Source organism: Periophthalmus magnuspinnatus, chromosome 8 (assembly GCF_009829125.3).
Source record: "Periophthalmus magnuspinnatus isolate fPerMag1 chromosome 8, fPerMag1.2.pri, whole genome shotgun sequence".
Classification (NCBI taxonomy): Eukaryota; Metazoa; Chordata; class Actinopteri; order Gobiiformes; family Gobiidae; genus Periophthalmus; species Periophthalmus magnuspinnatus.
The window spans coordinates 536,071-563,490 of NC_047133.1; the positions used below are offsets into that span (position 1 = coordinate 536,071).

At 45.1% G+C, this 27,420-nt stretch overlaps 1 protein-coding gene across 1 annotated transcript; it reads right to left on the reverse strand.

Moving 5' to 3' along the window:
* Positions 1 to 653: 653 nt before the first annotated feature.
* On the reverse strand, positions 654 to 26,708 carry ppl (periplakin). The gene is made up of 22 exons (XM_033971514.2): positions 26,444 to 26,708; positions 19,690 to 19,795; positions 18,146 to 18,300; positions 16,460 to 16,580; positions 15,020 to 15,145; positions 14,629 to 14,670; positions 12,760 to 12,921; positions 11,788 to 11,895; positions 11,556 to 11,651; positions 10,676 to 10,798; positions 9,663 to 9,809; positions 8,902 to 9,053; positions 8,215 to 8,318; positions 7,695 to 7,852; positions 6,855 to 7,033; positions 6,644 to 6,782; positions 5,741 to 5,934; positions 5,371 to 5,521; positions 5,215 to 5,298; positions 5,025 to 5,141; positions 4,004 to 4,096; positions 654 to 3,928 (listed from the first exon to the last, which is right to left on the reverse strand). The coding sequence occupies exons 1-22, from the start codon at positions 26,488 to 26,490 to the stop codon at positions 1,262 to 1,264; spliced, it is 5,271 nt and encodes a 1,756-aa protein (XP_033827405.1). The 5' UTR covers positions 26,491 to 26,708; the 3' UTR covers positions 654 to 1,261.
* Positions 26,709 to 27,420: the final 712 nt, after the last annotated feature.

Genomic DNA, 27,420 nt, shown 5'->3' on the forward strand with positions numbered 1-27,420 from the left:
TGGTACTTGGTTTAGTTTGATCATTTGATTCAGATATTCAAATCAAGATTAAACATCATAATAAAATAAATGCGAGTGTATTTGAAAAATTTGAAGGAAACACATTGGTCTGTTGTGTGTCATCATTTTTACTGATGTTTTCTATTGCTTACTTACGTCTGTTATTGTGTCATTGTTTTTAAATCATTATTTGCCCATTTAAAACATAATTGTCTTTGTTTGTTTGGCAAATCCACATTGATATTTCTGTATTTTTATACAGATGGTCACCAGACTCACATCTCAAGTATTGAGAAACTGTATTCTGGATCCCAGGCAACCACTTTGTAAGTCCTTCGAATGCACTTTTTTATCAGTTAATGTATGAGTGAATTAATGAGAATATTGTGATGTTTTGTTCTCTGTACAGTATGAACACAGCCACAATCCTGGAGATTGTAAGAGAATGTATCTATCCCTAGGAGCGATGGAGAATATGAGTTACCACTTACCTATAATTACATTTAATTGTAAATCCTATAGTTGGATGCATTTATCCATTTAACAGCTTAAACACAGTTTTAGAAGACTAAAATTGCCTCAGTAATTATGCCACAATCCACCGTAGAGTTAGTGTTGGCTATTATTATTATAAAGTGCAAGAAAAAAACAACTTATCATTTGAATGGACTTTATTGAAGCTTATTAGGAATATCATAAGAACATGGAATAACCCACATAAAGCTGCATTTGATTTCCAAGTATATTATAATTTTGGACACACCACCAGAAATCTCCACTCAACAGCTGTTATTGTTTCTTAAAAGAATTCATTAATCAGCTCAATCATCATCATAATCAAAACACATCTCAGGCATAAATAAATATAGAGAGCACCACTGCTGGATAAGAGGCCATAGAGGTCCACAAACGAGGTCCAAGAAGCACAAATGTTGAAGAGGGAGCGTACACTTTATCACACACACAGGATGCAGTCCTGGAGAAGGCGTCAGACAGTGAGGAGCATAAGCATAAGTCCAACTAACCAACTCAAACAGCCGACAAGCGTCACTACACCATCATGTGAGGCTTCTGAGGACGGCTACAGGAAGCAGCTGAAACATGTAAAGCAGGTAAACAAACGCTCCTGTTTGACAAAAAAAAGTCTAAATATAGATAGCATTTAAGAATGGCACAAAGTTGGCACAAAATTCTATTCTTTCACCACAAAATGGAAGCATCAGAATACAGGAAAAGAAAGCAAGTTTTAAAAAATCACTTTTCACTTTTTCCCTGACACCAACACACCAAATTCCTGGATTGAGATTTCTTTCTTTAAATATTGTTGGTACTGATAATTTGTGATGTGGCCGTATCGAAGTGCATCTTCAATGGAGAACTTTTTACCCGACTTGCGGTCGTGTAGAACACAGGACTCTCCAGACGGGCCCTTAACGGTGATCTCCTCCCAGTCGCACTCCTGACTCTGCAGGTTCACAAACATCTTCCAGTCGATGAGGCCCAGCTTGTAGGCCTCCTCTGGCCTCATCTCTTTGCCTGTGTCGGGGTCAATGACCACAATGGACCTGCGTAAGTGGCTCTCCCGCTGCTCTCTTTTAATGCGCACCGCGGACAGGTTCTTCTGGAGCCTTTCAATCTCCTCGTCCTTCTGCAGCGTGATGCGACGCAGATCTGACAGCTCCCTCTGCAGAGAGTCCAGGCGCATCTCCAGGGTCCGGCCGTCCTCTCTTGGGGCTGACTCTGTGATCAGACGTGTCTCCTTACTGGTGATCTCAATCTCAGACCTCAGTTTGCGGATCTCATTCTGCATCCTCTGATTCTCCTGCTGCAACCGGCTGCTTTCATCGCGGATGTAGTCCAGCTCTTTGGTGGACTTGGTGTTAGTGAACTCCATTTCAGAATATCTGGAAGTGAGGTTTGCCAACTCCACATCCAACTCACGCTTTCTTCTTTTCTCCTCTTCGAGGGTTCTCTTCAGTGTCTCAATTTCATGCTGAGCCTCTGGGTCTGCTTCCACTTGGACTTTCTCTGTACGGACCACTCTCTCCTTTATATCTATTTTCTCCAACGTCATCTGCTGCTGGATCAAAGCATTAAGCTCCTTCTCCAGCAAAGTGCGTTTGTGCCTCTCCTCATCAAGTTGGAGCTTCAACATGGAGTGCTCCTTCTCCTGCTGAGGGTCCTGCTGCAGCACCACCTTCTGTTTAACCGTCACTTTCTCACGGTTCTCCTTATCACGGATCTCCAGCTCACTCAGCCTGATCCGGAGCCGCTGAATCTCCAGCTCGGCGTCACGTCTGGCTTTGCGTTCTCGCTCCAATTCCTCCAGCTGCAGATCTAAGTCTGCTATCTTCCTCTGCAGTTGGTAAAGCTCAGTTTTCAGGCTTTCTTTCTGCTTCTGCTCATTGTTGATGTTCTGTAGGAATGTGTCACACTCAGATCGGAGAATTGGATCCTCCTCCATCTTGACCACCTCCTGTTGAACAATCTTCTCTCGAACTTGGGACAGATCAAGCTTCTTCAGCCTGATCCTCTCTTCTTGTTCAGCTCTTTCTCGCTCCAGTTCAAGACGTTTTCTCTGCTCATCTGACAGCTTTCGTTTGAGAGTCTCAATTTCTTCTTTTGTTTTGGGGTCTTCTCTAAACTGCACAACTTCATTCACCACCTCCTTGGTTTGCACTTGGGGCTTGGTATCCCTCCATCTTTGAATGTCATCTCGAAGCTGCCGGATTTCCATCTCAGACTTCTCAGTCTGGTGTGTTTTGTCCACTATCTCATTACGGAGTCTCTCCAGCTCACGCTCAGTTTCAGGATCAGTCTTATATTTGATGACTTCTTTGATCATTTCCCTCACTTCCACTTGGGGACCCCGGTTCCTCAGCATGGTCAGCTCATCTTGCAAGGATCGAAGCTGAAGCTCTGAGTCTTTAAAGCGTCTTTGGTGCTCCACAAGTTCTAGACGGAGATTGGCCACTTCATTCTCAGCTTTTGGGTCTGGACGAACAATTTCACGGACCTTCTCTTGAACAATGACCTTGGACTTCTCCTCTTCCAGGCTGGTGATCTTTCTTTGAAGGTCAGTCTTCTCTCTCTGTGATGCTCTTCTTTTGGCCTGTTCATCCGCATATTGTCTACGGAGGTTCTCTACTTCCCGTTCCAGAGCTACATCTTTCTCTACTTTGAGGACCTCTTTAATGGAAATGGTTTCTTCTGCTATGGCTTTCTCCTTCTCCAGCCTCTTGAGTTTATCCTGGAGGAAGGTCAGCTCATCCTCCAGCTGCGTTCTGTTGTCCATCTCCTTCTGTCTTCTGTCGAGAAGGATACGATACTCAGTCTCCAGCTGTGGATCGTTCTGGACTTTTATAACCTCCTCTTCAGTGATGATCTCCTGTTCTTTGTTCTTCTCCTCAGCCAGGAGCACCACTTGCTTCTGGATTTGGACCAGCTCGTTGTCTTTGACAATCTTATGCCTCCTGAGCTCATCCAGTTCCTCACGGAGCTTGCGGATCTCCTCCTCCTGAGCGCGGTCTCGCTCTATACGCAGCACCTCTTTGACTGTGTACTGTTGAGCCCCTTCTTTTAGCTCGGTCTCTAGCCCGCGCAGTTTGAGCTTGAGCACTTCCAGGTCATTCTCTAGAACGTGTGTGGTGCGACGCTCCTCTGAGAGTTTCTGCTGGACTTTATGAACCTCCTCATCGAGCTGTGGGTCAGGAACCTTCTTGATCAGCTCCTTCTTGACAATGGTATCCTGGGGTTTCTGTCCCTCAAGCCTGTAGATCTCAGATTGGATGGCCTGCACTTCTTTCTCCATCAGCTCGCGTCTTTGCACCTCATCCTCGAGCTGCTTCCTGATTCTCCAGGGCTCCTCTCCAGGGGCTGTGGCCTGCACTGACTGGAGGTTGGTGCTCTTTATTGTGACCTCTGGTTGCTGTAGGGAAGAGTCTGTGTTATTGATGTTGTCAGCATTTTAGATATTTAGTGACAATTTTGGCAAATATATCACCTGATTGAGGAGACTGTGTGTGAACTCCAGATTCTGCAGCTTTTGCTTGTTGACAGCATTCACCTCAGTAAACTTTGCTTCAATGGCAGCTTCCTGTTTTGAGATATCAAATAATCAGTGCAAATACACTGCCAGTTAAAAGTTTGGACACTTTTTCATTTATGGTTCGTCTTTATTTATTTACATTGTAGATTCTCACTGAAGGCGTCAGAACCATGAATGAAACACATATGTAATGTAGCAAAAAATAAACTCAAAATCTTTCAAAAGAGTTTTAAAAATCGCCATCATCCTTTGATCACTGCTTTGACCTCTTGGCATTTCTGTGAAGCTGTGAAGTGAAAACCATTTCAGGAGCTACAGAATTCCATATATCCTATGTATATATACATCATATATTTGATGTGTTTAAAATGCAGAAAGTGGTAAACATTAAAAACACAAACAAAAAACACTGAATAAGAAGGTGTGTCCAAACTTTTGAGTGGTATCGCCTTAGTTTTTTTTACTGTAACATTGAAAAAGGTTAATTATTGACGTTATATCATTAAAACTACAAGCAGTGATAAAGGCCCCTCACAGCCCTTGTGACCTCAAAAGGACACGCCCCAGTGAGATCCTGCAGATCCACCTCAGCTGGAGATGTGATTCCATATATCTCCATATTTCCAAAGTCATGTTGGACATAAATGTTTAAGGCCCATTGTAACTTTGCAGGGGGCGCTGGAGAGACATTTTTAAAGATAGAATTTTAATCCACACGTAATTTTGTCCAGCTCAAGTTAGTTACAGGATTTTTTTATGCTTTCAAAATGGCTGCTTCTTTAAGGCCGCGCCATGACCACCGTCTGAGACTAAGGGCAATTACTAATGATACGCTCGCCCTCCTTGCACACGCTCGCCCTCCTCACACACGCTCGCCCTCCTCACACACGCTCGCCCTCCTCACACACGCTCGCCCTCCTCGCACACGCTCGCCCTCCTCGCTCACTCATGCTCGGGCCCAAACCAGGACCATTACCTCGGCTTTGACGGTGAGCGCTGGGGACTCCAGTCTGCTCCTCTTATACGTCTGCGGCACAAGTCCATCCTCAATGTCAAGAAAAGCCCGGAACTTCTCGGTTTCGTTCTCATAGTCCTAAAGATACACAAAGCACTTAGAATTGTACAAAAGCTCCTTTTACGTATATTATTTTAGTCCAAGTTCTTACTTTGACAGCTTGTTGGTAAAGCTGGGCATTTTTGGAGACATTGTTTAGATCTGACTCCTTTCTAGCAATGTCCGAAAGCAGGTTCTGAGGAAAAGGGAACAAGTCTTAAGAAAATAATAAGTAGTAATAAAAATGTTAACTGTGATGTGTTGTTACCTTCTGGTTCTTCAGCTTTGTCTCCACTTGAACAGCAGTGTCCGTTTCACGTGGCTCGTAGTTTGGAATACGAGACAGCCAGTTGTTCAAGTTGTCATAGTCGTTGTGGTAATTCTTATAAGCCATTTTAGCTCTTTGCAAACACTGTGACCTGCAGGGACAGTTTGGTTTAAGGTTTGTAGTACGAAACATTTACATTTACTCAACTTGTACTCGAGCAGTGCTTTAATAACACTGTACACCCAATGTTACTCAGAAGTGTTTTGTTTTTTTCCAGTTTGGTTATTGGTAAGTAACAGTAGGTCTGCTCATGCTAAATGTTTGGCTAGTGCGCCCCCCCCTGGCCACAGTGACACAGTGTGATTCTGACCTGGTGTCGATTTGTCGGTTCAGGTTGTTGAAGCGCTTGTTGAGCTTCTGCACCTCGGCCTCCTGCCTCTCGATGTCTGCGCAGTGCTCCTGGAACTTGGCAGCCATGGTGTCGCAGCTGCCCTTGGCCTGGCGCAGGTTCTGCTCGGTCTCTGTGATCGCTGACCTCTTGGTCCTCAGGTCAGAGCCGATGTCCTGCAAATGAACACATGTATATCACACTACGCTAAGACTGATCGCGCTTGTGTGTTGTAGATTGTCTGGCCCTGAAGCTTAACTCCAGCGCTCTTTTCTGGTATTTTAAGGCCGTCATCCACAGACCGTGTTGGGTTAGACATATTACACGTCACTGCTGTTCTATCCTGTGATTCTCTAACTTTACTTGGACATTTAGATCAGAGTATGTTCTTGATCCGATCAGAACCGATTGAACTGGTCAGACAACTCTTGTTCCAGTCAACATGCAGATCCAAAAGTCAAACAGGTTCCAGCGTCGATGTATTTAAGTGGACTGGGGAGAGTTTTGCATTAGGAACATTGTCTTACTGAGTGCCCTTTAGCAAATGATTGGAGTTTATTCGCCTTTTGGACCTGTTCAATCGACTCTGACTCTGATTGTCTGCGTGAATTTGGAGAATCACAGGATAGAACACTGCAGACGTGTTATATGTCTTTCCCAACACGGTCTCAGGATGATGGTCCTAAAATACCAGGAAAGAACGCCGGAGCCGGAGCCAGTAATTCGCTCTCTCCTGTCCACTAAAATACTTCGAAGCTCTGGTAGTTTTTACTTTAGGTTCAAACATATGTGGAAGTGTATCATCTTAAGGAATAAATCTGTGTCTACGTAATTAATTACACAGCAAGAACTCGTGCAAACTGTAACAAAAGCTTTGCGACTTACTCCGAGCTCGCGCTGCGTCTTCTCCAGAGAGGAGATGTCGGCCGGGGCGAGCTCCTCACGGGCCAGCTTGTTCTCGTAGCTGGACAGCAGGTTTTTCCCATTTTGCAGGGAGTTCTCCAGTTGATTGGAGTTCTTGAGCCTGTAACAGTGAGCGGTTTAGTCCCTCCAGGCGCACGGAGAACCCCTCGCCTCATGTATAATCCACACTCACTTCTCCTGGGAGCACTGCAGAAGCTCCAGGACCTTGTTGTGCTTCTTGTTGGTCTCGTCCATTTTGCTGTGCAGTTGGGGGGCGCTGGCGCAGTTGGAGTTGGACGCCAGGAAACTCTTGGCTTCCTGGACTTTGGAGTTCTTCTCTGGCTCAATCCTTCTCACGGCGTTTGCGATGTCCTGAGAACAGGGTTTAGATTGTGCACGTGAGGAGGCGCTGAGGTTTTGTGATTTTTACATTTTAGACAAAGCAGAAGGTGTTTGGATTTGTGAATGACATTGATCGTTTGTCACCAAATAATCAAATACATTTTAGAAGGATAAACAGACACATTTAATACAAACATGCAAGATCAGATTACAAATGTCTCATTTGTGTGGTTAAATTTAGGGACGTCTGATACATTGGTACCAGTTTTGGTCAATATTGATCCAGATTTGTAGAGATCAGTATCAGCCGATAGCATTTATTGATATCTATAGTGATTATTGATACTAATATTCAATACCGATCTTTTTTTGAGGTGCTCCATTTACTGTGTGCCCTTTTTAAATAAAATAGAGTATATGGATATGGATGTATGTTACACCAACACAAACCACTAAAATCATGGTATGTTTGCAAAAGTGACAAGTTCATTTGTGATTGTTTCATTTCAGATAAATGTGGGCCTTGCTGTGGGTTTTAAAAGTTAAATATCAGTATTTAAATTTAAATATCAATAAAAAATCTCTACATCTCTAGATCTACAAATGTGTAATCCATAAATAAAATGTGTGATGAGGTTTTGAATCCATCATCCTGACTCTGTTGTGTTTTCTCTCGTGTCAGGGCCGATACCTTCATGTCCTGCAGACGGTCAGCGCTGTCCTGCAGTGGCCTGTTTTGCTCCAGCGGGGGGCGCACTTTGCTGTAAATGGCCTTCTCCTGTTTGTCCAAGTCACTGACGACCTTATCCAGCCCGGCCATGAGCTGACGACACTGCTGCTCCTGAGAGTCTGCAAACACCACGGATTAGACTTAGAGATGAGAAGAGTACCTCTGCAGGGAGTACACGCGCCCCTCCATGTGATGGTGACTGACATACTGCCTGATGCAGTACTGCCTGATGCAGTACTGCCTGATGCAGTACTGCCTGATGCAGTACTGTTACTGCAGGGACATCGTTTTTGTTGTGTACTGTAGTGTCCTAGAGATGACCACGCCCCTTTGTCTTTTGTGATGAGAGTACCTATAGTGAGTGTTGAGTACCCGTGCAGTGATAGGAGTACCCGTGCAGTGATAGGAGTACCCGTGCAGTGATAAGAGTACCCGTGATGGTGGCTGTACCCTGTGTTGTGTGAGTACCTATAGTGAGTACCTGATCCTGTGGTGCTCTCTTTCCTCAGTTCGTCGTAGCGTTTCTGGAGTGTGGCTCTGCTGCCCGACATCTTCTGTTTCAGAGCCTTCTGCTGAGTCGCAAGACTACACAAAACACACAAAACACACACATGAAACACACAAAACACACAAACACAACACACACACACGCACACACACAAAACGAACACAAACACACACACAAACACCCCAACACACGCACACACAAAAATACACACACACAAAGTCAGGGATGAACCATCACTTCATATTTAAAGACAAAAGTCTCGACATGTTTCACAATAAAATAAATAAATGTGACTGTGTCAAAATGAACTTTACACTGAAACAAAACGACCAGTTTAACTTTAGTAATAAGAGACGCTCCTCCCACAGCTCCGCCCCTTTAGTCCTCCTGACCCCGCCCCTTCAGTCCTCCAGACTCCGCCCCTTTAGTCCTCCAGACCCCGCCCCTTTAGTCCTCCAGACCCCGCCCCTTTTAACACCTGTTTGACCTGTGTGTGTGTGCATTGTGTTCTTGTGCGTGTGTTGCCCTTTGTGCTGTTGTGTGTGCATTGTGTTGTTGTTGTTGTGTGTGTTGCCCTGTGTGTGCATTGTGTTGTTGTTGTTGTGTGTGTTGCCCTGTGTGTGCGTTGTGTTGTTGTGCTGTTGTGTGTCTGTCACTCACTTGTCGGCGATGGCCACAGCCTCGGGGTCGGTGGGCGGGATCATGAAACACACTGCGGGGGCGTTGATCTTCTTTCCCGCCGCGTCCTTCACGTCCCACTTGGCGCCGTTGTTCCTCAGTAGAGTGTATCTCTCCCCACGCTGGATCTGACCCTGCAGCACACACACCACACACACACACACACACACACACACACACAGTTACACACAGTTACACACACGGCAAGTCCACACAACAAAACGCTCTGTTTTTCCTGGAGCTGTTTACACTGAAGCTGTGGATGATGATGTCACTGCGGCGCCGTTTAAATAAAAAGATGAGATCAGACAGAACAGGATCATCTCACGGCGGAGGAATTCACTTCAGGTGCAAAGAGCAGACGGAGGAGGTGGAGGTGGAGACAGAGGAGGAGGAGACAGAGGAGGAGGTGGAGACGGAGGAGGAGGTGGAGACCGAGGAAGTGAGCTGAATGTTCTAAGTGTTGCTCTGGTCACTCTCATGTTTTGTCTGTTCTTGTGTGAATCGTGTTAAATGTTCTAGAGTCGTGTTAAATGTTCTAGAGCCGTGTTAAATGTTCTAGAGTCGTGTTAAATGTTCTAGAGTCGTGTTAAATGTTCTAGAGTCGTGTTAAATGTTCTAGAGTCGTGTTAAATGTTCTAGAGTCGTGTTAAATGTTCTAGAGTCGTGTTAAATGTTCTAGAGTGGTGTTAAATGTTCTAGAGTCGTGTTAAATGTTCTAGAGGAGTTGATGGAGCTCTTACGTCGTCCGTCTCGAGTTCACACAGAGCCTCGACGGGCAGCAGCTTCTGGGGCGTCTCCCGTCGATATTTGAGCGGCAGAACCTGGAGGCCGCGCTTCTGTAGAGCTTTGACCCGCTCGTCAAAGTGCTCCAGAGCTTTAGACTGATCCTGCACAGGCACACGTTAGAACATGAGAACATTAGAACGTGAGAACTTTAGAATATGAGAACTTTAGAACATGAGAACATTAGAACACGAGAACTTTCAAATATCAGAACTTTAGAACATGAGAACTTTCAAACATCATAACTTTAGAACTTTAGAACACTAGAACTTTAGAACATGGGAACACACAAACTTTAGAACATGAGAACTTTAGAACACGGGAACTTTAGAACACTAGAAATTTAGAACATGAGAACTTTCAAACATTAGAACTTTAGAACATGGGAACTTTAGAACACAACCAGAGTTTGGGCAGAAAAACCGTATCAAGATTCTTTTTAAATGATCCGTACATGGATCACTGGAGGCGCTAAAGTCCAGAGGGGCCTGGGACGCTGAGGACCTGGGGCCGGCTCACAGGGGGCGGAGCTAGTCCCGCCCCCACGCACTCAGGACGCAGGACGCCCAGCGGCGTAACGTGGAACATTTCCATGCTCCAGGTGCGTCTCTGGGTCCAGGAGGTGATGCGTTTGAGCGATTTGAAGACTTTTTTCTGTCTGTTTTGTGTTTTTTTTGTTTGTGTCATGATTCTGAAATTTCAAACTCAATAAAGAAAAAAAACAGCCATCGTAATGTTTTTGTTTTTCATAATTACGTCTGATAAAGCTCTAAATCTGACTAAACTGTTCCAAAAGCTCAAATTGTGTCATTTAACAGGTATCGATACTGGATTAAAATGAGTCTCTAGATTTGATATTTGTTGAGTAAATATCCAGGATCTTCACTGAACTTTGATGTTTTTGACACAATAAAACAATCGCAGCTGTAAACATCAGAGTTTTTCGTGGTGTGGATTCTGTGAGACTCACGTCCAGTTCGCTGAGCAGACCCTCCGTCTGGTACACGTCCTTGAACTCGGGGTTGTACTTCTGACTGACCTCCGTGTCCAGGCGGCGGAGAAGGTCCTGAGTGTCCCGCGCCTCTTTGTGATACTGGAAAAGACAGGCACAGGATTTAGAGAAAGTGATTCGTGCTTTAGTGTTTTGTGTGTGGTTCAGTCCCTCCTCTTCTTCTTTTTCACCTGCTCATGGACATTTTGTGTGTCCGTCTCTTTTGTTTATGCGTCTGACTTTGTGTTTTTTGAGTTTTTATTTGTGCTTTATGTGTCTCGTTTTTATTTATCCCTCGATTCCGTTTCTCCGTTTTTTACTGAGACACTCGTCGTTCTTGTAGTTTCGTTATTTTCATGTAAATATTTTGTCTAAACCTCAGTATAATAAACTTAATCTCTTATATAAACGTTGATTATTGTTCAAATATGTCATTTCTGAGCTGGACACATAGTTTTTTCATTGTTTACTCAAAAGTTTTTATATTTTTCTGATATTAGACATCTATTTATTTGATGCATCTGAGTTAAAATGAGGCTGAATAATGAAATAGTGGTAGTTGTTTAAAAAGGCCAAAGTACAGGCTGATACTTTAACATGATTTTTATGGATAAACTCAGAGTGAGCTGTACTGATCTATAATGTGCTCAGGCCTCTGATCTTTTACAGATTTAAATTACTACTATTACTATTTATTTGACCATTTTCCGTCTGTTTTTTGTCACTGACTCAAGTCGAGTCGTGACAGAGACACAGTGTTTGTGCTGTAGATTTAACAGTTTTCTTTTGGAGGGACACAGCTGTTTTTTTGTTTTATTCTTTGAAGGAGTAATTCTCCTCCTGAAGTTTTGATTCTGACCTTGTGATACTCGTCCATGTGTTTGAGGTGCGTCTCTTCACAGATGAGCAGGTTCAGGTACTCCTTCCAGTCGGCGTGGACAGCTCCCATGTGAGCCTGTGGACACAAGAGTTAAACAGCAAGAGAAAAGATGTCCCCCATGTCCCCCATGTCCCCCGTGTCCCCCGTGTGTGAGACAGCTCATATGTGCAGTGTGTATAGCTCCCTCTAAAGGCGGGCTTGTGTACTGCACCTCGATGACGTTCTTCCCGGGATGGTCGGCGGCGATGAGCTTCTCTCCGTCGTCGTTCAGTTTGGTGATGGTTCCTTCCTTTGACTCCAGACATTTACTGATGAAGTTCTGTGGGAAAACAGTTTATTTAGTGAAGGAGACGGGACAGAGACAGAGACAGAGACAGAGACAGGGACAGAGACAGAGACAGAGACAGACGTGGATCAAACACGAGGTGTAACTGAAGAAAGTGACTGCAGAGCAAAGAGAGAAGAGAAAGACGTTTTATGTGATCAGAGGAGGAAGTGCAGACATCAGCACGAGGCACAGGAGCCTCCAGGGATCAGAGAAAAGTACTTTCTGTAGAAGATTATAAGGACTTAAAGTTCACACACTGTGTGCACGGGTCACACATGGGCCGTTAACTGTCACCAGAAGGTAGAACATGTCACTGAAAGAATGTCTGCAGTTACTGAGAAGATGGATGGCAAACGTCTCGTCACAGAAGTAACAGATGGAGACTTAAAAAAAAAAACAAGTTCATCTCAATGTTTGAGGTTTAAAAATAGAGAAATAAAAACTAAAATCAGGCGTCACAAGGAACAACTTCTACACAAATCTAAACTGAGTGCATCGTGTATTTGTGTACTTTTATCTACTGAATTTAACTAAACTGTTCTGTCTCGTTCTGCTGCTGCGTCCGATCAGTCAAACATCATGAGATTCTCCTTTTTCCACATGAATAAATGTAGGACTCACTTCAGACGTAAACTCTGATGTTTAAGATGATCCAGAGCTTCACTCCCGTTACACCGTCTGTTCCTGTGTTCTGTGTACTGCATACTGTGTACTGCGTACTGTATACTGTTCCTGTGTACTGCATACTGTGTACTGCATACTGTGTACTGCGTACTGTATACTGTTCCTGTGTACTGCATACTGTGTACTGCATACTGTGTACTGCATACTGAGTACTGCGCCGCGTGGCCGTACCTCGTACTGTCTCTGTCGTGCAGGATAGTCCAGGTTGGTGTCGCTCCAGTCGTAGTTGATCCTCTCCTCCGCCTGTTGGTCCATCCAGTAGAGCTCGTTGGTGCAGCGCTGCATATAATCCCTCAGACTCAGGAGGTTCTTCTGCCGAGTGCTGGAACTCGCCTGAACCGAGACAATTAAACATTTTACTACATTTATGTTAATCAGGGACAGAACTGTTCACAAAGTCCATTTAGAGTCTGGTCTCGTTGATTTTTATGGAAAAACTGTTAAGTTAAATATTGTCCAATGTGTTTGTTTAAATCAAAGCACAAACGTCTTTTATCTCTTAAAAATGAAACAGTGAAATGTTCAGATCATTTCTGATTTTTGTGACACTTTATTTAAACGACATTTAAAATCCCCCTGATGTTTTTAATCAGAGCAGCTCTGACTCTGCACAGAGTCGTTACATCGACAAGACGTGACATGTTCAGATTTAATATGCAGCAAAACTACAACATGTGAACTCCCACAGCACTGTGTGAAAGTACATGTGTGAAAGTACATGTGTGAAAGTACCTGTGTGAAAGTACGAGTGTGAAAGTATGTGTGAAAGTATGTGTGAAAGTACCTGTGTGAAAGTACATGTGTGAAAGTACATGTGTGAAAGTACGAGTGTGAAAGTATGTGTGAAAGTATGTGTGAAAGTACCTGTGTGAAAGTACATGTGTGAAAGTACATGTGTGAAAGTACCTGTGTGAAAGTACCTGTGTGAAAGTACATGTGTGAAAGTACATGTGTGTGAAAGTACATGTGTGAAAGTACATGTGTGAAAGTACATGTGTGTGAAAGTACATGTGTGTGAAAGTACATGCGTGAAAGTACATGCGTGAAAGTACATGTGTGAAAGTACATGCGTGAAAGTACATGCGTGAAAGTACATGTGTGTGAAAGTACATGTGTGAAAGTACATGTGTGTGAAAGTACATGTGTGAAAGTACATGCGTGAAAGTACATGCGTGAAAGTACATGCGTGAAAGTACATGTGTGTGAAAGTACATGTGTGAAAGTACATGTGTGTGAAAGTACATGCGTGAAAGTACATGTGTGAAAGTACATGTGTGTGAAAGTACATGCGTGAAAGTACATGCGTGAAAGTACATGTGTGAAAGTACATGTGTGAAAGTACATGTGTGTGAAAGTACATGTGTGAAAGTACATGTGTGTGAAAGTACATGTGTGAAAGTACCTGTGTGAAAGTACCTGTGTGAAAGTACCTGTGTGAGTACTTCAGTACGGGCTAAATGTGGGGTAAATGTGGGGTAAATGTGGGGTAAATGCGGGGTAAACGTGGGGTAAATGTGGGGTAAATGTGGGGTAAATGTGGGGTAAATGCGGGGTAAATGCGGGGTAAAGGTGGGGTAAATGCAGGGTAAATGTGGGGTAAATGCAGGGTAAATGTGGGGTAAATGTGGGGTAAATGTGGGGTAAATGTGGGGTAAATGCGGGGTAAACGTGGGGTAAATGTGGGGTAAATGTGGGGTAAATGTGGGGTAAATGTGGGGTAAATGTGGGGTAAATGTGGGGTAAATGCGGGGTAAATGTGGGGTAAAGGTGGGGTAAACGTGGGGTAAATGCGGGGTAAACGTGGGGTAAATGCGGGGTAAATGTGGGGTAAATGCGGGGTAAACGTGGGGTAAATGCAGGGTAAATGTGGGGTGTTCCTGTGTGAAGTGCACAGATCACTCTACACTTTGTGTAAAAAGGTGAGATGTTTCCTGCAGGTCACAGCAGGCTGGGCTGATCCAGACTGTCTCCTCTTTGCTCTGATCTCTGCGCCTGGAGCCAGAGTCAACATTTGTTTCTGTTTTGGAGACGAGTTCTTACCAGGAGTTTGCTGTACTTGCTCTGGAGGCTGTTGACGTACTCCTGCAAAAGAGAAGAAGAAGAAGAAGAAGAAGAGCATTTGAGCGACAGTGTCCATTTTGTCAGACAATACTAAATAAAAACTGAAAAAGGAGTTTTAGTGATGAGTAGAAGTAAATCTAAGTGTGTAAATTCTACGCCTGAATCATCTGGACTGTTCTTACTGAGACGACACGTTTAATGGTCCAGAGCTTCAGTTTGACGCTCGACTGATGAAGATTAGCAACATAAAGAAAAGAACCTGCTCAGACCAGGGCTCCATCCACAGACGAAGGTTCGATTATCGTGACCTTCTGTGACTAAAACTACACAAATGTTTGAACGTGTCTGCAGGAGGAGGACGGGGCAGGACCTTGTCTCCGCTCTTCGTGAGGTGAGGAGCCAGAGCTTCTACTTCACTGTGGAAGATGTTGTGCTCCTCCAGCTCCTGCTCCACAGACGGGAGGTCCTGACCGAAGCCTTTGTTAGTCATGTTGTCCTGTGAAGGAGAGCGGACAGAGTGTGAGTGTGTGAGCCGGAAAAACACAACACACAAAACACACAACAGACAAAACACAACCGAGAAAACACGACAGACAAAACACAACTGACAAAACACGACAGACAAAACACGACAGACACAACACGACTGACAAAACACACAACAGACAAAACGCAACCGACAAAACACGACAGACGAAACGCAACCGACAAAGCACAACAGACCAAACACAACAGACACAACACAACAGACACAACACAACAGACACAACACAACAGACACAACACAACAGACACAACACAACAGACACAACACAACAGACAAAACACGACAGACAAAACACGACAGACAAAACACGACAGACACACAACCGACAAAACACAATAGACACAACACAACAGACAAAACACAACCGACAAAACACGACAGACACAACACAACAGACACACAACCCAATTCAGTGTTCAAGGTATTTTATAATTAAACACAAATGCAATACTGTGGAACATTCTACGATCTCCATGAAGAACAGACTGAGAAAAACTGACAGGACGAGTTTAAAACGCACCTTTAATTTACACAAAACTGACTCTTGTCGCTTTAAGCCACGTTCTAAAACTGTGACTGAATAAAACAGACCTGGAGCTGTGTTTAGTTTCACTCACACATTTTTCAGTTCTGTCGTATTTTATTATGTTTCTCCAAAGCTGAAAACGCTGTGTTCCACCTTGTGATGTCATGAAGTGGTAGTTTCTCCTTTTACCTTTAGTTTAGTGACGACGGGAAATTCCAGGACTGAAATGATCCAAATGATTCTATAAATGAAGGTGTGTGGAGTTTAAAAACACAGTGGAGCACTTCCTGTATCACCACATGATGACATCACAGGGTGGAACAGAGTGTTTTCAGTTTGAGAGAAAAACTCAGCCTAAATCTGCAGGTTTGTGTGTTAAACATGTGAGAATGAAACAAAACACAACTCCAGGTCTGTGTGTGATGCTGAGAGGTTGTTGTTTAAGTTTAACCCACAGAGTGAAGATTTTAGGATGTATTTTCATATTTTTGGGACATTTGTGATAATCAGGCCACAGTATCGTCATTAGAACTTAAATAATAATAATAATAATAATAATAATACAAATAATAATCGTGATTCATTATTTTTATTTTACAAAACTGGATGAAATTCTGTGGGAAAATCTAAAGCAGCAGCTGAAATAATTCACAATAATTCTTTTAAATGTTCTTTGTGTGTGTTGTTTCGAGCGCTGGTGTCCAGGGCGCCCCCTGGTGACAGGGACGTGCTCTCACCTGTTTCTCGTCGATCATGTTGCCCCAGTTGATGGTGGGTCGGCCCTCGGTGCGGATCAGGTGGTAGATGCGGTCGTGGTCCTCTCTCAGCTTCAGGACTCTCTCACGGAGCTGCTTCATACTGAAAAAGAACACACACGTCCCTTTAAGACACACGTCCTTTTAACACACACGTCCCTTTAACACACACATGTCCCTTTAACACACACATGTCCCTTTAACACACACATGTCCCTTTAAGACACACGTCCCTTTAAGGCACACGTCCCTTTAACGCACACGTCCCTTTAACGCACACGTCCCTTTAACGCACACGTCCCTTTAACGCACACGTCCCTTTAACGCACACGTCCCTTTAAGACACACACGTCCCTTTAACGCACACGTCCCTTTAACGCACACGTCCCTTTAAGACACACGTCCCTTTAACGCACATATCGACGTTCAGTCCTGGTTTAGTCCTGGTTCAGTCCTGGTTTAGTCCTGGTTTAGTCCTGGTTCAGTCCTGGTTCAGTCCTGGTTCAGTCCTGGTTCAGTCCTGGTTCAGTCCTGGTTCAGTCCTGGTTTAGTCCTGGTTTAGTCCTGGTTTAGTCCTGGTTTAGTCCTGGTTTAGTCCTGGTTCAGTCCTGGTTTAGACCTGGTTTAGTCCTGGTTTAGTCCTGGTTTAGTCCTGGTTTAGTCCTGGTTCAGTCCTGGTTCAGTCCTGGTTCAGTCCTGGTTCAGTCCTGGTTTAGTCCTGGTTTAGTCCTGGTTCAGTCCTGGTTTAGTCCTGGTTCAGTCCTGGTTCAGTCCTGGTTCAGTCCTGGTTTAGTCCTGGTTTAGTCCTGGTTTAGTCCTGGTTCAGTCCTGGTTTAGACCTGGTTTAGTCCTGGTTTAGTCCTGGTTTAGTCCTGGTTTAGTCCTGGTTTAGTCCTGGTTCAGTCCTGGTTCAGTCCTGGTTCAGTCCTGGTTTAGTCCTGGTTTAGTCCTGGTTCAGTCCTGGTTTAGTCCTGGTTCAGTCCTGGTTCAGTCCTGGTTCAGTCCTGGTTTAGTCCTGGTTTAGTCCTGGTTCAGTCCTGGTTCAGTCCTGGTTCAGTCCTGGTTCAGTCCTGGTTTAGTCCTGGTTCAGTCCTGGTTCAGTCCTGGTTCAGTCCCGGTTTAGTCCTGGTTCAGTCCTGTTCTTGTGTTGTTCTTTGGTCCATGGACACACAGATGACAAACAGTAGAAAAGTTACATAATGCATCTTTAAACATTTGCTAAAGTCTCATGATGTTTATCTTCAGTTTAAAGAACTGATGAAATAATAAAAGTGAAGCATTTTATGATTCTAAAAGTTCATCTAGTCACATTTGAGCACATTGTGATTATCACTGCATTAAAAAACAAACTTAAACTCTGAGCCTGACACTTAATTGTAAAGATAAATGTTAAGGCTCTAAAAGTTTGGACTGAAGTTAAAACAGGTTTTGTCTTTCAGAGTTTGAAGGTCCAGGATTACACAAAACGTCTTCAACTTCACCTCATGTTTTATTTCATTCACACATTTTTTTTTCCTCGTCACAAACAGGAACCAAACACAACAAAGGTCTGTTTTTGATGAACCTTAAAGAGTCAGTTTGTGTAATACAGGACCTTTACGTGTGGTTATGTCACACTTCGCCCGGCGTGCGGCGTGTGGCGAGTGGCGTGCGGCGTGCGGTACTTACTCCTGTCCGATCATCTCCGCCTGGGGGTGCTGGAGCTTCTTGGCGTTGGTGGCGTCCTCGTCCAGCCCCGTCAGCAGCTCCAGAGAGTTCAGGATGCGTTTGTTGGTGTCGTCCTGGTACAGCGGCTGTTTGCCCTCGTTGATTTTGGCCACATCCTGCAGCGACCGCAGAGCGAGTCAGGGTTTGTGCGGTAGAGAGCAGCACAGGGCAGTAGAGGGCAGTAGAGGGCAATAAAAGGGCGGTAGAGGGGTAGTAGAGGGCGGTAAAAGGGTGGTAGAGGACAGTAGAGGGGCGGTACAGGGCAGTAGAAGGGCGGTAGAAAGCGGTAGAGGGCAGTAAAGGGCGGTAGAGGGCAGTAAAGGGCAGTAGAGGGCAGTAGAAGGGCAGTAGAGGGCGGTAGAAGGGCAGTAGAAGGGCGGTAGAGGGCGGTAGAAGGGCAGTAGAAGGGCGGTAGAAGGGCAGTAGAGGGCGGTAGAAAGCGGTAGAGGGCAGTAAAGGGCGGTAGAGGGCGGTAGAGGGCAGTAGAAGGGCGGTAGAGGGCGGTAGAGGGGCAGTAGATGGCAGTAGAGGGCAGTAGAGTGCAGTAGAGGGCGGTAGAAGGGCGGTAGAAGGGCGGTAGAGGGCAGTAGAGTGCAGTAGAAGGGCAATAGAGGGCAGTAGAAGGGCGGTAGAAGGGCGGTAGAAGGGCGGTAGAGGGCGGTAGAGGGCGGTAGAGGGCGGTAGAGGGCAGTAGAAGGGCGGTAGAGGGCGGTAGAGGGCAGTAGAGGGGCAGTAGATGGCAGTAGAGGGCAGTAGAGTGCAGTAGAAGGGCAGTAGAGGGCGGTAGAGGGGCGGTAGAAGGGCGGTAGAGGGCAGTAGAGGGCAGTAGAGGGCGGTAGAGGGGCAGTAGAGGGGCAGTAGAGGGGCAGTAGGAGGGCGGTAGGAGGGCAGTAGAAGGGCGGTAGAGGGCAGTAGAGGGCGGTAGAGGGGCAGTAGGAGGGCGGTAGAGGGGCAGTAGAGGGGCGGTAGGAGGGCAGTAGAAGGGCGGTAGAGAGCGGTAGAAGGGCGGTAGAGGCAGCAGAGGGCAGTAGAGGGCGGTAGAAGGGCAGCAGAGGGCGGTAGAAGGGCAATAGAGGGCGGTAGAGGGCGGTAAAGGGTGGTAGAGGGCAGTAGAAGGGCGGTAGAGGGCAGTAGAGGGTGGTAGAGGGCAGTAGAAGGGCAGTAGAGGGGCAGTAGAGGGCAGTAGAGGGCAGCAGAGGGCAGTAGAGGGCAGTAGAAGGGCAGTAGAGGGGCAGTAGAGGGGCAGTAGAGGGGCAGTAGAGGGGCAGTAGAAGGGCAGTAGAAGGGCAGTACTCAGCTGCTTTTACCTGAGTAACTTTTTAAACAAATGAGACTTTTCCGAGTACAGTGGTCTCGCTGTTACGCAGATTTTTTTCTAGTACAGTTTTGCACACATGAAACGTTCTGCCCCGACAAAGGCACCTGCGGCCACACCCAAAAGGTCCAAGAAGAAGCTTTTTGGTTCTGCTGTCCCCACTGACATCTTAGATTGGATTTGCACTGACCTTGTTGAGGTTCTGCTCCACCTCGTAGATGTTCTTCTCCACTTTGTCAGCATTTTTCTGCAGCTTCTCGATCAGAATGCTGAGCTCTGTAGACGGAGCGGTCAACCTGGAAACAGCGTTTGGTTAAAAAGAGAACAACGGAGCGAGCCAGGAGGCGAAAAACAACTCAGACAGCAACTTCAGACAGATTTAAGGCAGTGTCCAGCAGGAATCTGACCAGAACTGAAGAAGAGACTTGTAGGAGTGAAGACGTTTGTCCGCTCGTCCAAGCCGCGGCTTGGACGAGCGGACAAACGTCTTCACTCCTACAACTTTTTGTCCATCTCTATGTCCTTTACTCACTCCTCCTTTCTGCTTTTGTCCTGGTTTAAAATATAAATCCTTATCATCTAAGTCTGGAGTCTCAAACTCGCGGCCCGGGGTCCAATTCCGGCCCGCGAGACGATATTTTGTGGCCCGCAGACGGTTCCCAAACACACATTTCACTCGCGCTGTGTGCTCCCGTCACAAAACATCCAACAAATAACGACGTATATCCATAAAATCCACAAGAATCGGCGTATTTCCTCATGTATTTAGAAAACAGCGATGACTTTTGAGATTTTAACTAAGCTTTTTGTGGAATACCTGATCTGAGTTTGACGCCCCTAAATAAAATAATTAGTCGACAAATACAAACGCTGGTTGAGTGATTCGCAGATTAAACTGTGTTTTTGTGTAAATGATGGGTGTTTACAGTGCGTCAGCTCCGGCTCTTACACAATCGCTGCTTTCATTTTAAACACGTTTTATACGACAAACATCCAGACATGTTTGGACTGGATTCTTCTGGCGCGGGAACAAAAAACGAGAAGTTTCGACGATTCAAGATGAAGGAGATGACAGGAGCTGCAGGGGCTTTATGTCACAGCGGAGACACAGAGGAGAGGACACAGTGGAGAGGACGCAGTGGAGAGGACGCAGTGGAGAGGACGCAGTGGAGAGGACGCAGAGGAGAGGACGCAGAGGAGAGGACGCAGAGGAGAGGACGCTGAGGAGAGGACGCAGCAGAGAGGACGCAGCGGAGAGGACGCAGCGGAGAGGACGCAGAGGAGAGGACACTAAAGAGGACGCAGCGGAGAGGACGCAGCGGAGAGGACGCAGCGGAGAGGACGCAGCGGAGAGGACGCAGAGGAGAGGCCGCAGTGGACACGTGGATCGACCAAACTGACGGTGGATCTTAAACTTCACTCAGTCTGAGCTGCTCCATTAAGTGTTGATATTTTCTCCGTCACAAATGAAGGAGTCAAACCTTTGGACATGAAGCTGCAGTGTCCCCCGGGCCCCTGCGTCTGTCGCGCGGACCCGGGCCCCTGCGTCTGTCGCACAGACCCGGGCCCCTGAGCATCACTCACACTTCAGACTTCATCCAGGGGCCATCACTGGAGTCACGTGTAACAAACACACGTGACGTTTATGTGACTCTTGAGGTGCAGCTGCTCGTCTCTGTGGACATGTCCATGTCTCGTCTTCTCTTCGTTTTGTTTTATTTCAGGGCGTGTTCTTATCAGTAGAAAGAGAAAAACATGAAAACTTAGAGTGAAGTCATCAAGGGCTGGGCCACGTCACAGAGCTGGTGATAAATCACATCAGAGCTTGACCCGGCGACTTCAAAGTTCATTCCCGAAATAAATTTGATTAATTTTTCCCTTAGACTTTTAAAAAATCCAAATATTAAGAAAAAAAAGCAGAATTCTGTGAAATGTTTTAAAAACGTAGTGTTCTATAACGTTTCAGAAACAGATTTTAAATAAAGTGACAGATCATGATCGTTTATCATCCCTGAGCTTCCAAACTTCTAATATTTTTTTCTTACGGAATGTTTATGGGAAAAATGAAAGAGAAACTTCCAGACTGAGGGAGCGTCCTGTCCACAGGATGAGGACGATGTGACATTTGTGTTTTATTTGCATGAAGCTGAGCAGAGATTGTGCCTGAAGCTGATGTTTAAACTTCAGCAGTGACTCAGAGACTGAAACATCGAATAATCAAAGACAAACACGTGACGAGAACTTAAATATTTCCCCAAAAAGTAAATACAAACACAATAAACGTCACTGTTAAACACATTGTACATTATTTCATTAATGTAAATCTTCTCTTAATATCGAGAAAAAATAAACATTTGCTTTGTCGCCTCGCCACAGATCTGACCCATAAACTGACCCGGGAAAAATGATCTACATCTGGAAAATACCTCAAAGTTTGAGTTACCATGACCTGCACGTTCAACGTCTGAATTTAAAGAAGATGTTTGTAACAAACAAAACTATTGATCGATCTAACCAGGAGCGTCTGGGCGGGGAGAAGGGACGCAGGGCCCAGGGCCCAGGGGGCGGGGCCCACAAAGTAAAGGGCATTTTTCATTAGACGACATGTAGAAAGGTCATTTGTTCCCGGGGGACAGGATTTGGTGCGACACGGCTGCTTCTAACACAAAGTCCAGTACAGTCGTCCCTCACTATATCATTGTGTCGTGCGTCCTGATTGGCTGTTGGACTGTAGACCATTGTGTCGTGCGTCCTGATTGGCTGTTGGACTGTAGACCATTGTGTCGTGCGTCCTGATTGGCTGTTGGACTGTAGACCATTGTGTCGTGCGTCCTGATTGGCTGTTGGACTGTAGACCATTGTGTCGTGCGTCCTGATTGGCTGTTGGACTGTAGACCATTGTGTCGTGCGTCCTGATTGGCTGTTGGACTGTAGACCATTGTGTCGTGCGTCCTGATTGGCTGTTGGACTGTAGACCATTGTGTCGTGCGTCCTGATTGGCTGTTGGACTGTAGACCATTGTGTCGTGCGTCCTGATTGGCTGTTGGACTGTAGACCATTGTGTCGTGCGTCCTGATTGGCTGTTGGACTGTAGGCCACTGCACATGCTCAGTCGCTCTTCGCACATTCTCATCTCGGGCTGAGCAGAGAGAACGCGGCTTTAACCTGAAACAGATGATGGAGCGAGGTGAAGTCATCCCGCTCGACTCCTGGGACACTTCCAGGATCGTTGGAACTCGGCTTTACTCCTCTACGTGTCTGCACATCACAAATCCCTGGGTGTGGCTCTGATGTTCTGTTTAATCCCTCAGACGTCCAGTTTTGATAAAGAGCAAAAAGTTTAAATCTGATAAAACGTTGTAGGAGTGAAGACGTTTGTCCGCTCGTCCAAGCCGCGGCTTGGACGAGCGGACAAACGTCTTCGCTCCTACAACAGAAAGTAAGTAACCAAAGTAAACCTACAGTGTGCGGCTCGTTGCTTAAGCGTCCGTGCGATGCCAAAACATATTACGCAACAGCTCATTGTCACGTAACAGTGAGTGAAAAGTGTTTCTAAGCAGCAGCTCTGTTTGTTTTGACGTGAGACTCGTGAGGAGGGAGAGGTTCTGTTCTCTCCACTCGGGCAGAGCTTCACAATCAGAGAAACTAAATGACAAACGAGTCCAAATATTTCACCCTGACTCTTCAGAATCCAGAGAAACGGACGTGTCATAAGAGTTTAGAGCAACGTGAGGAGCAGAGTTTGATTATTCTTCTCAAAATATAGAATTTAACAACGAGTTTCACTACAAACTGGATCAGAGAACTGAGTAGGACTGTGTAGGACTGTGTAGGACTGTGTAGGACTATCAGACTGTGTAAAACTGTGTAGGACTGTGTAGGACTATCAGACTGTGTAGGACTGTGTAGAACTGTAAGACTGTGTAAAACTGTAGGACTGAGTAGGACTGTGTAGAACTATCAGACTGTGTAAAACTGCGTAGGACTGTGTAAGACTGTAGGACTGTGTAAAACTGCGTAGGACTGTGTAAGACTGTAGGACTGCGTAGGACTTTGTAGAACTGTGTAAAACTGTAAGACTGTAAAACTGCGTAGGACTGAGTAGGACTGTGTAAAACTAAGACTGCGTAGGACTGTGTAGGACTGTATTCATATTTAATAAAGTTCCTTGTTCATATTAAAGTGTTAAAACTTTCTGCATCGTCTTCTGGCGTCTGACCCAAACTAAAATATCGGCCTCAGCACCAATCTGCTAAAAAGGGCAAATATCGGTCGGTCGATATATCGGCGTATCGATATTTATCTGTCTGTGTGACTGAGACTGAGAAATAAACCACCAGAGCGTCACCTGACCGTGAAGGAGGGTCAGGGTCAGAGGTCACCTGACTCCTGTGGTCAGTCTGGACGTTTAGTTTGGACTTTTCATGAGTTTTTGTTCCAGCAGAGACCAGACACTGAAACTCAAACATGAACTAAATCTGATTCTGTTTTAATAATAATTTGTATTTTTAATGAATAAAGTTTGATGGTGACCAGCAGGGCGGCGCTCTGAAGTGAACGTCCAGAGTGGTTTTTATTTGGCTCCTCCCTCGTGGCGTCGCTCTGGTCTCTGTTAAAGCGTCAGGTCGGGGCTGGACACTCCTGGCGTGTTACTACAGGGACATTAAACAGCGTAAAGAGAATCAGACAGAACTGGAGTGACTCAGGTGTCAAACAGGTGAAAAGCGTCAGGTCGGGGCTGGACACTCGTGGCTCCTCGTGTCACTCTCAGGTGCACACTCATCAGAAAATGTGTGGAATGTGGCCGGGGCAGTGAGTCAAAGGCGTGCACCGGGCGTTTGTGTCGTTTACTATCTCACACCATCAGAAAGAGAAAGGTGGAGCTGCATTCTTCACATTTTTACCCTGCCCAGTCGGAGGGTCGATGTGCGGAGACGGGAGGGAGGGGCCCCGTACCTGCGCCCTGACAGAGATACGCAGGTACGCAGCCGATAACGACACAGTGATAAGAACGAGCGGACGAAGCCACGCGAGACGCAGGAGGGACAGGCACAAGAGCCCAGCCTCCAGATCCACTTTGAGAAGGAAAAGATTATGTGTCAGAAATAAATCAAACTCTACAACAGGAAAAGTTAAACTGAACCATATTTTTGTGAGTTTGTTTTAGAAATACTCGTTGAAATTGGTGATTATTTCCAAAACTCGCTTTAAAAATCTACTTTTCTTGTGTCGTCCCCTTGATTCTCTCTTCTTCTCTCCGTCTTTACTGAGAGTTTCCCGAGTTTTTCAGTGTAAAAAACCCGATTTGACACAGTTATTTCTGCAGAGTCACATGTGTCATTAGACTAAACTCATGTATTTGTCATGTTTTTTTCAGTTTACATGAAATAAAAGCTTAAAGTTAAACACAGACTCAAACAGCTTTTTAGAAACAGCAGGTTCACTCCACGGTTCATTTTTATTTTAGTAATTATCTTTGGGTCAGAGCTGGTGATGGAAAACAGAACAAAAATAATACATTTTAGTTCAATATTTTGTTAAATGTAGAATAAAGGAGCACTTTTCAAACAAACACAAGGCCTGTCCAAACTCAAAACCCAGATAAATGATAAAAAATGAGAATTACAAGCGCCGATATAAACAAAATGACAAATATAGACCAAGTACGAAGCATCGGGATCAAATATCACAACAAAACTAAGTCAACGAGCTCATTATATTTGATTTATTTGATTTGATTTGATTTTTTCTCCAGCTGCTGTAATTTAAAACGATTCACAGAGGAGAGTCTAGTACTCAGTTACAACTACTCGAGTAACTGTTTTAATACTTTTCCCTCTGTCTGAAAGTCTAAAAATGACAAAAAAGTGACAAAAGCTTTAAGTCGACGCAAAGAAACGATTTGAACATCACATCCTGGAAACTTGAGCTGCTTTTCACTGAAATGAGCTGAACTATTACTTTATTCTTCAGCTTCACTGCAGGATTTAAGAGTATTTAAGAGTATTTAAGAGTATTTAAGAGTATTTAAGAGTATTTAAGAGTATTTAACAGGTTTGACAGGTTGTGCGTTTTGTGTGTTTACTCTTTTATTTACTGTATCTTAGAGTTGAAAAGGGCAGAGCGCCTCAGCAGACTCAGGGAGAGGCTGCTGCTGCTAATCATTCCTCACATAGTCCTTGAACAGCCGTGGACTTATCAAACAGGTTCACGCCGCACCTCCACCAAACCACAGCGTTACACAACAGACCATCAACAACGCACAACGCACAACCAAACTGCAGCTTTGACACTTTATTTCAGCTTCACTTCTGACACGGTGCTGCTGTTTTGGTCTTTGCACCAGGAGAAAGACGCAGTTTCTCTAGTTTGGCTGAAACACGACTTTAAAAATGTCCTGAAGGTGCGAGACAGAACTGAACCTGGGGCTGCAAACTGAAACACACCTGAAGCTCAGGCCGTTTCACACAAGGTTTGACTTTAATACGACCTGGAGGATTATTTCAGGTCTGTTTCACGGTGCAGATTCAGGTTCTACAGGCAGAATGTCTTTGGTCTGGAGTAAAAACACTTTGGGTCGGTTCAGGACGAGCCAACAAACATGAGTCTGAGGGCCGTATTTCGCCCCCGGGCCGTAGTTTGGACAGCACAACTACAGACACAAAGTCCTGTCTGTGGTTTAAAGATGAAACAAACTCAATCTGTACTAAGAACAAACTTTAAACTTTAAACTTTAAACTTTAAACTTTAACCTGCTCCAGTCTCATTTCTGTGTCTGAGATTCACACGCACGAGTTAAAACACGAGGACAGTGAGAGGAAACAGGACCAGAGAAACTGAAAAGTGTAAACTCTAAAGCTTCAGCGCGAGACTCGAAACAAGACTCGAAACAAGACTCGAAACAAGACTCGAAACAAGCCAAAGAGCCGATTCCCGGGACTTACGTGGTCTTGGGCGTCGTTATCGTGGTGGATTTCTTCTTCTTGAACATGGTGCCAGCTCAGGTGAGGCGCGCGGTCCCACAGGTGCAGTGTGCGTCAGTGTGCGTGGCTCTGTGCGTGGCTCTGCGTGAGTCTGCGTGGCTCTGTGGCTCTGTGGCTCTGCGCACTGCGGCTGTGGAGAGTTTAGTCCCAGAGTCACTGCAGCTTCTCCCTCCCACAGCGCAGGGTCACCCGTCCTGTCCGGGGACCTCCACCCTCTGCTCCTCCCTCTACACCTGCTCCTCCTGCTCCACCTGCTCCTACAGGGGGCGGGGCTCCAGCTGGAACAAGTCACGGGTTCGTTTAGAACATGAACAGTAAAAGTATCGGGAGTAAAAGTATGTGGAGTAAGAATATGTGGAGTAAAAGTATATGGAGTAAGAGTATGTGGAGTAAAAGTATCTGGAGTAAGAGTAAAAGTATCTGGAGTAAAAGTATGTGGAGTAAGAGTATGTGGAGTAAAAGTATCTGGAGTAAGAGTAAAAGTATCTGGAGTAAAAGTATGTGGAGTAAGAGTATGTGGAGTAAAAGTATCTGGAGTAAGAGTAAAAGTATCTGGAGTAAAAGTATGTGGAGTAAGAGTATGTGGAGTAAAAGTATCTGGAGTAAAAGTATCTGGAGTAAAAGTATCTGGAGTAAAAGTATCTGGAGTAAAAGTATCTGGAGTAAGAGTAAAAGTATCTGGAGTAAAAGTATGTGGAGTAAGAGTATGTGGAGTAAAAGTATCTGGAGTAAAAGTATCTGGAGTAAAAGTATCTGGAGTAAAAGTATCTGGAGTAAAAGTATCTGGAGTAAGAGTAAAAGTATCTGGAGTAAAAGTATCTGGAGTAAAAGTATCTGGAGTAAAAGTATGTGGAGTAAGAGTAAAAGTATGTGGAGTAAAAGTGTCTGGAGTAAAAGTATCTGGAGTAAGAGTAAAAGTATCTGGAGTAAAAGTATCT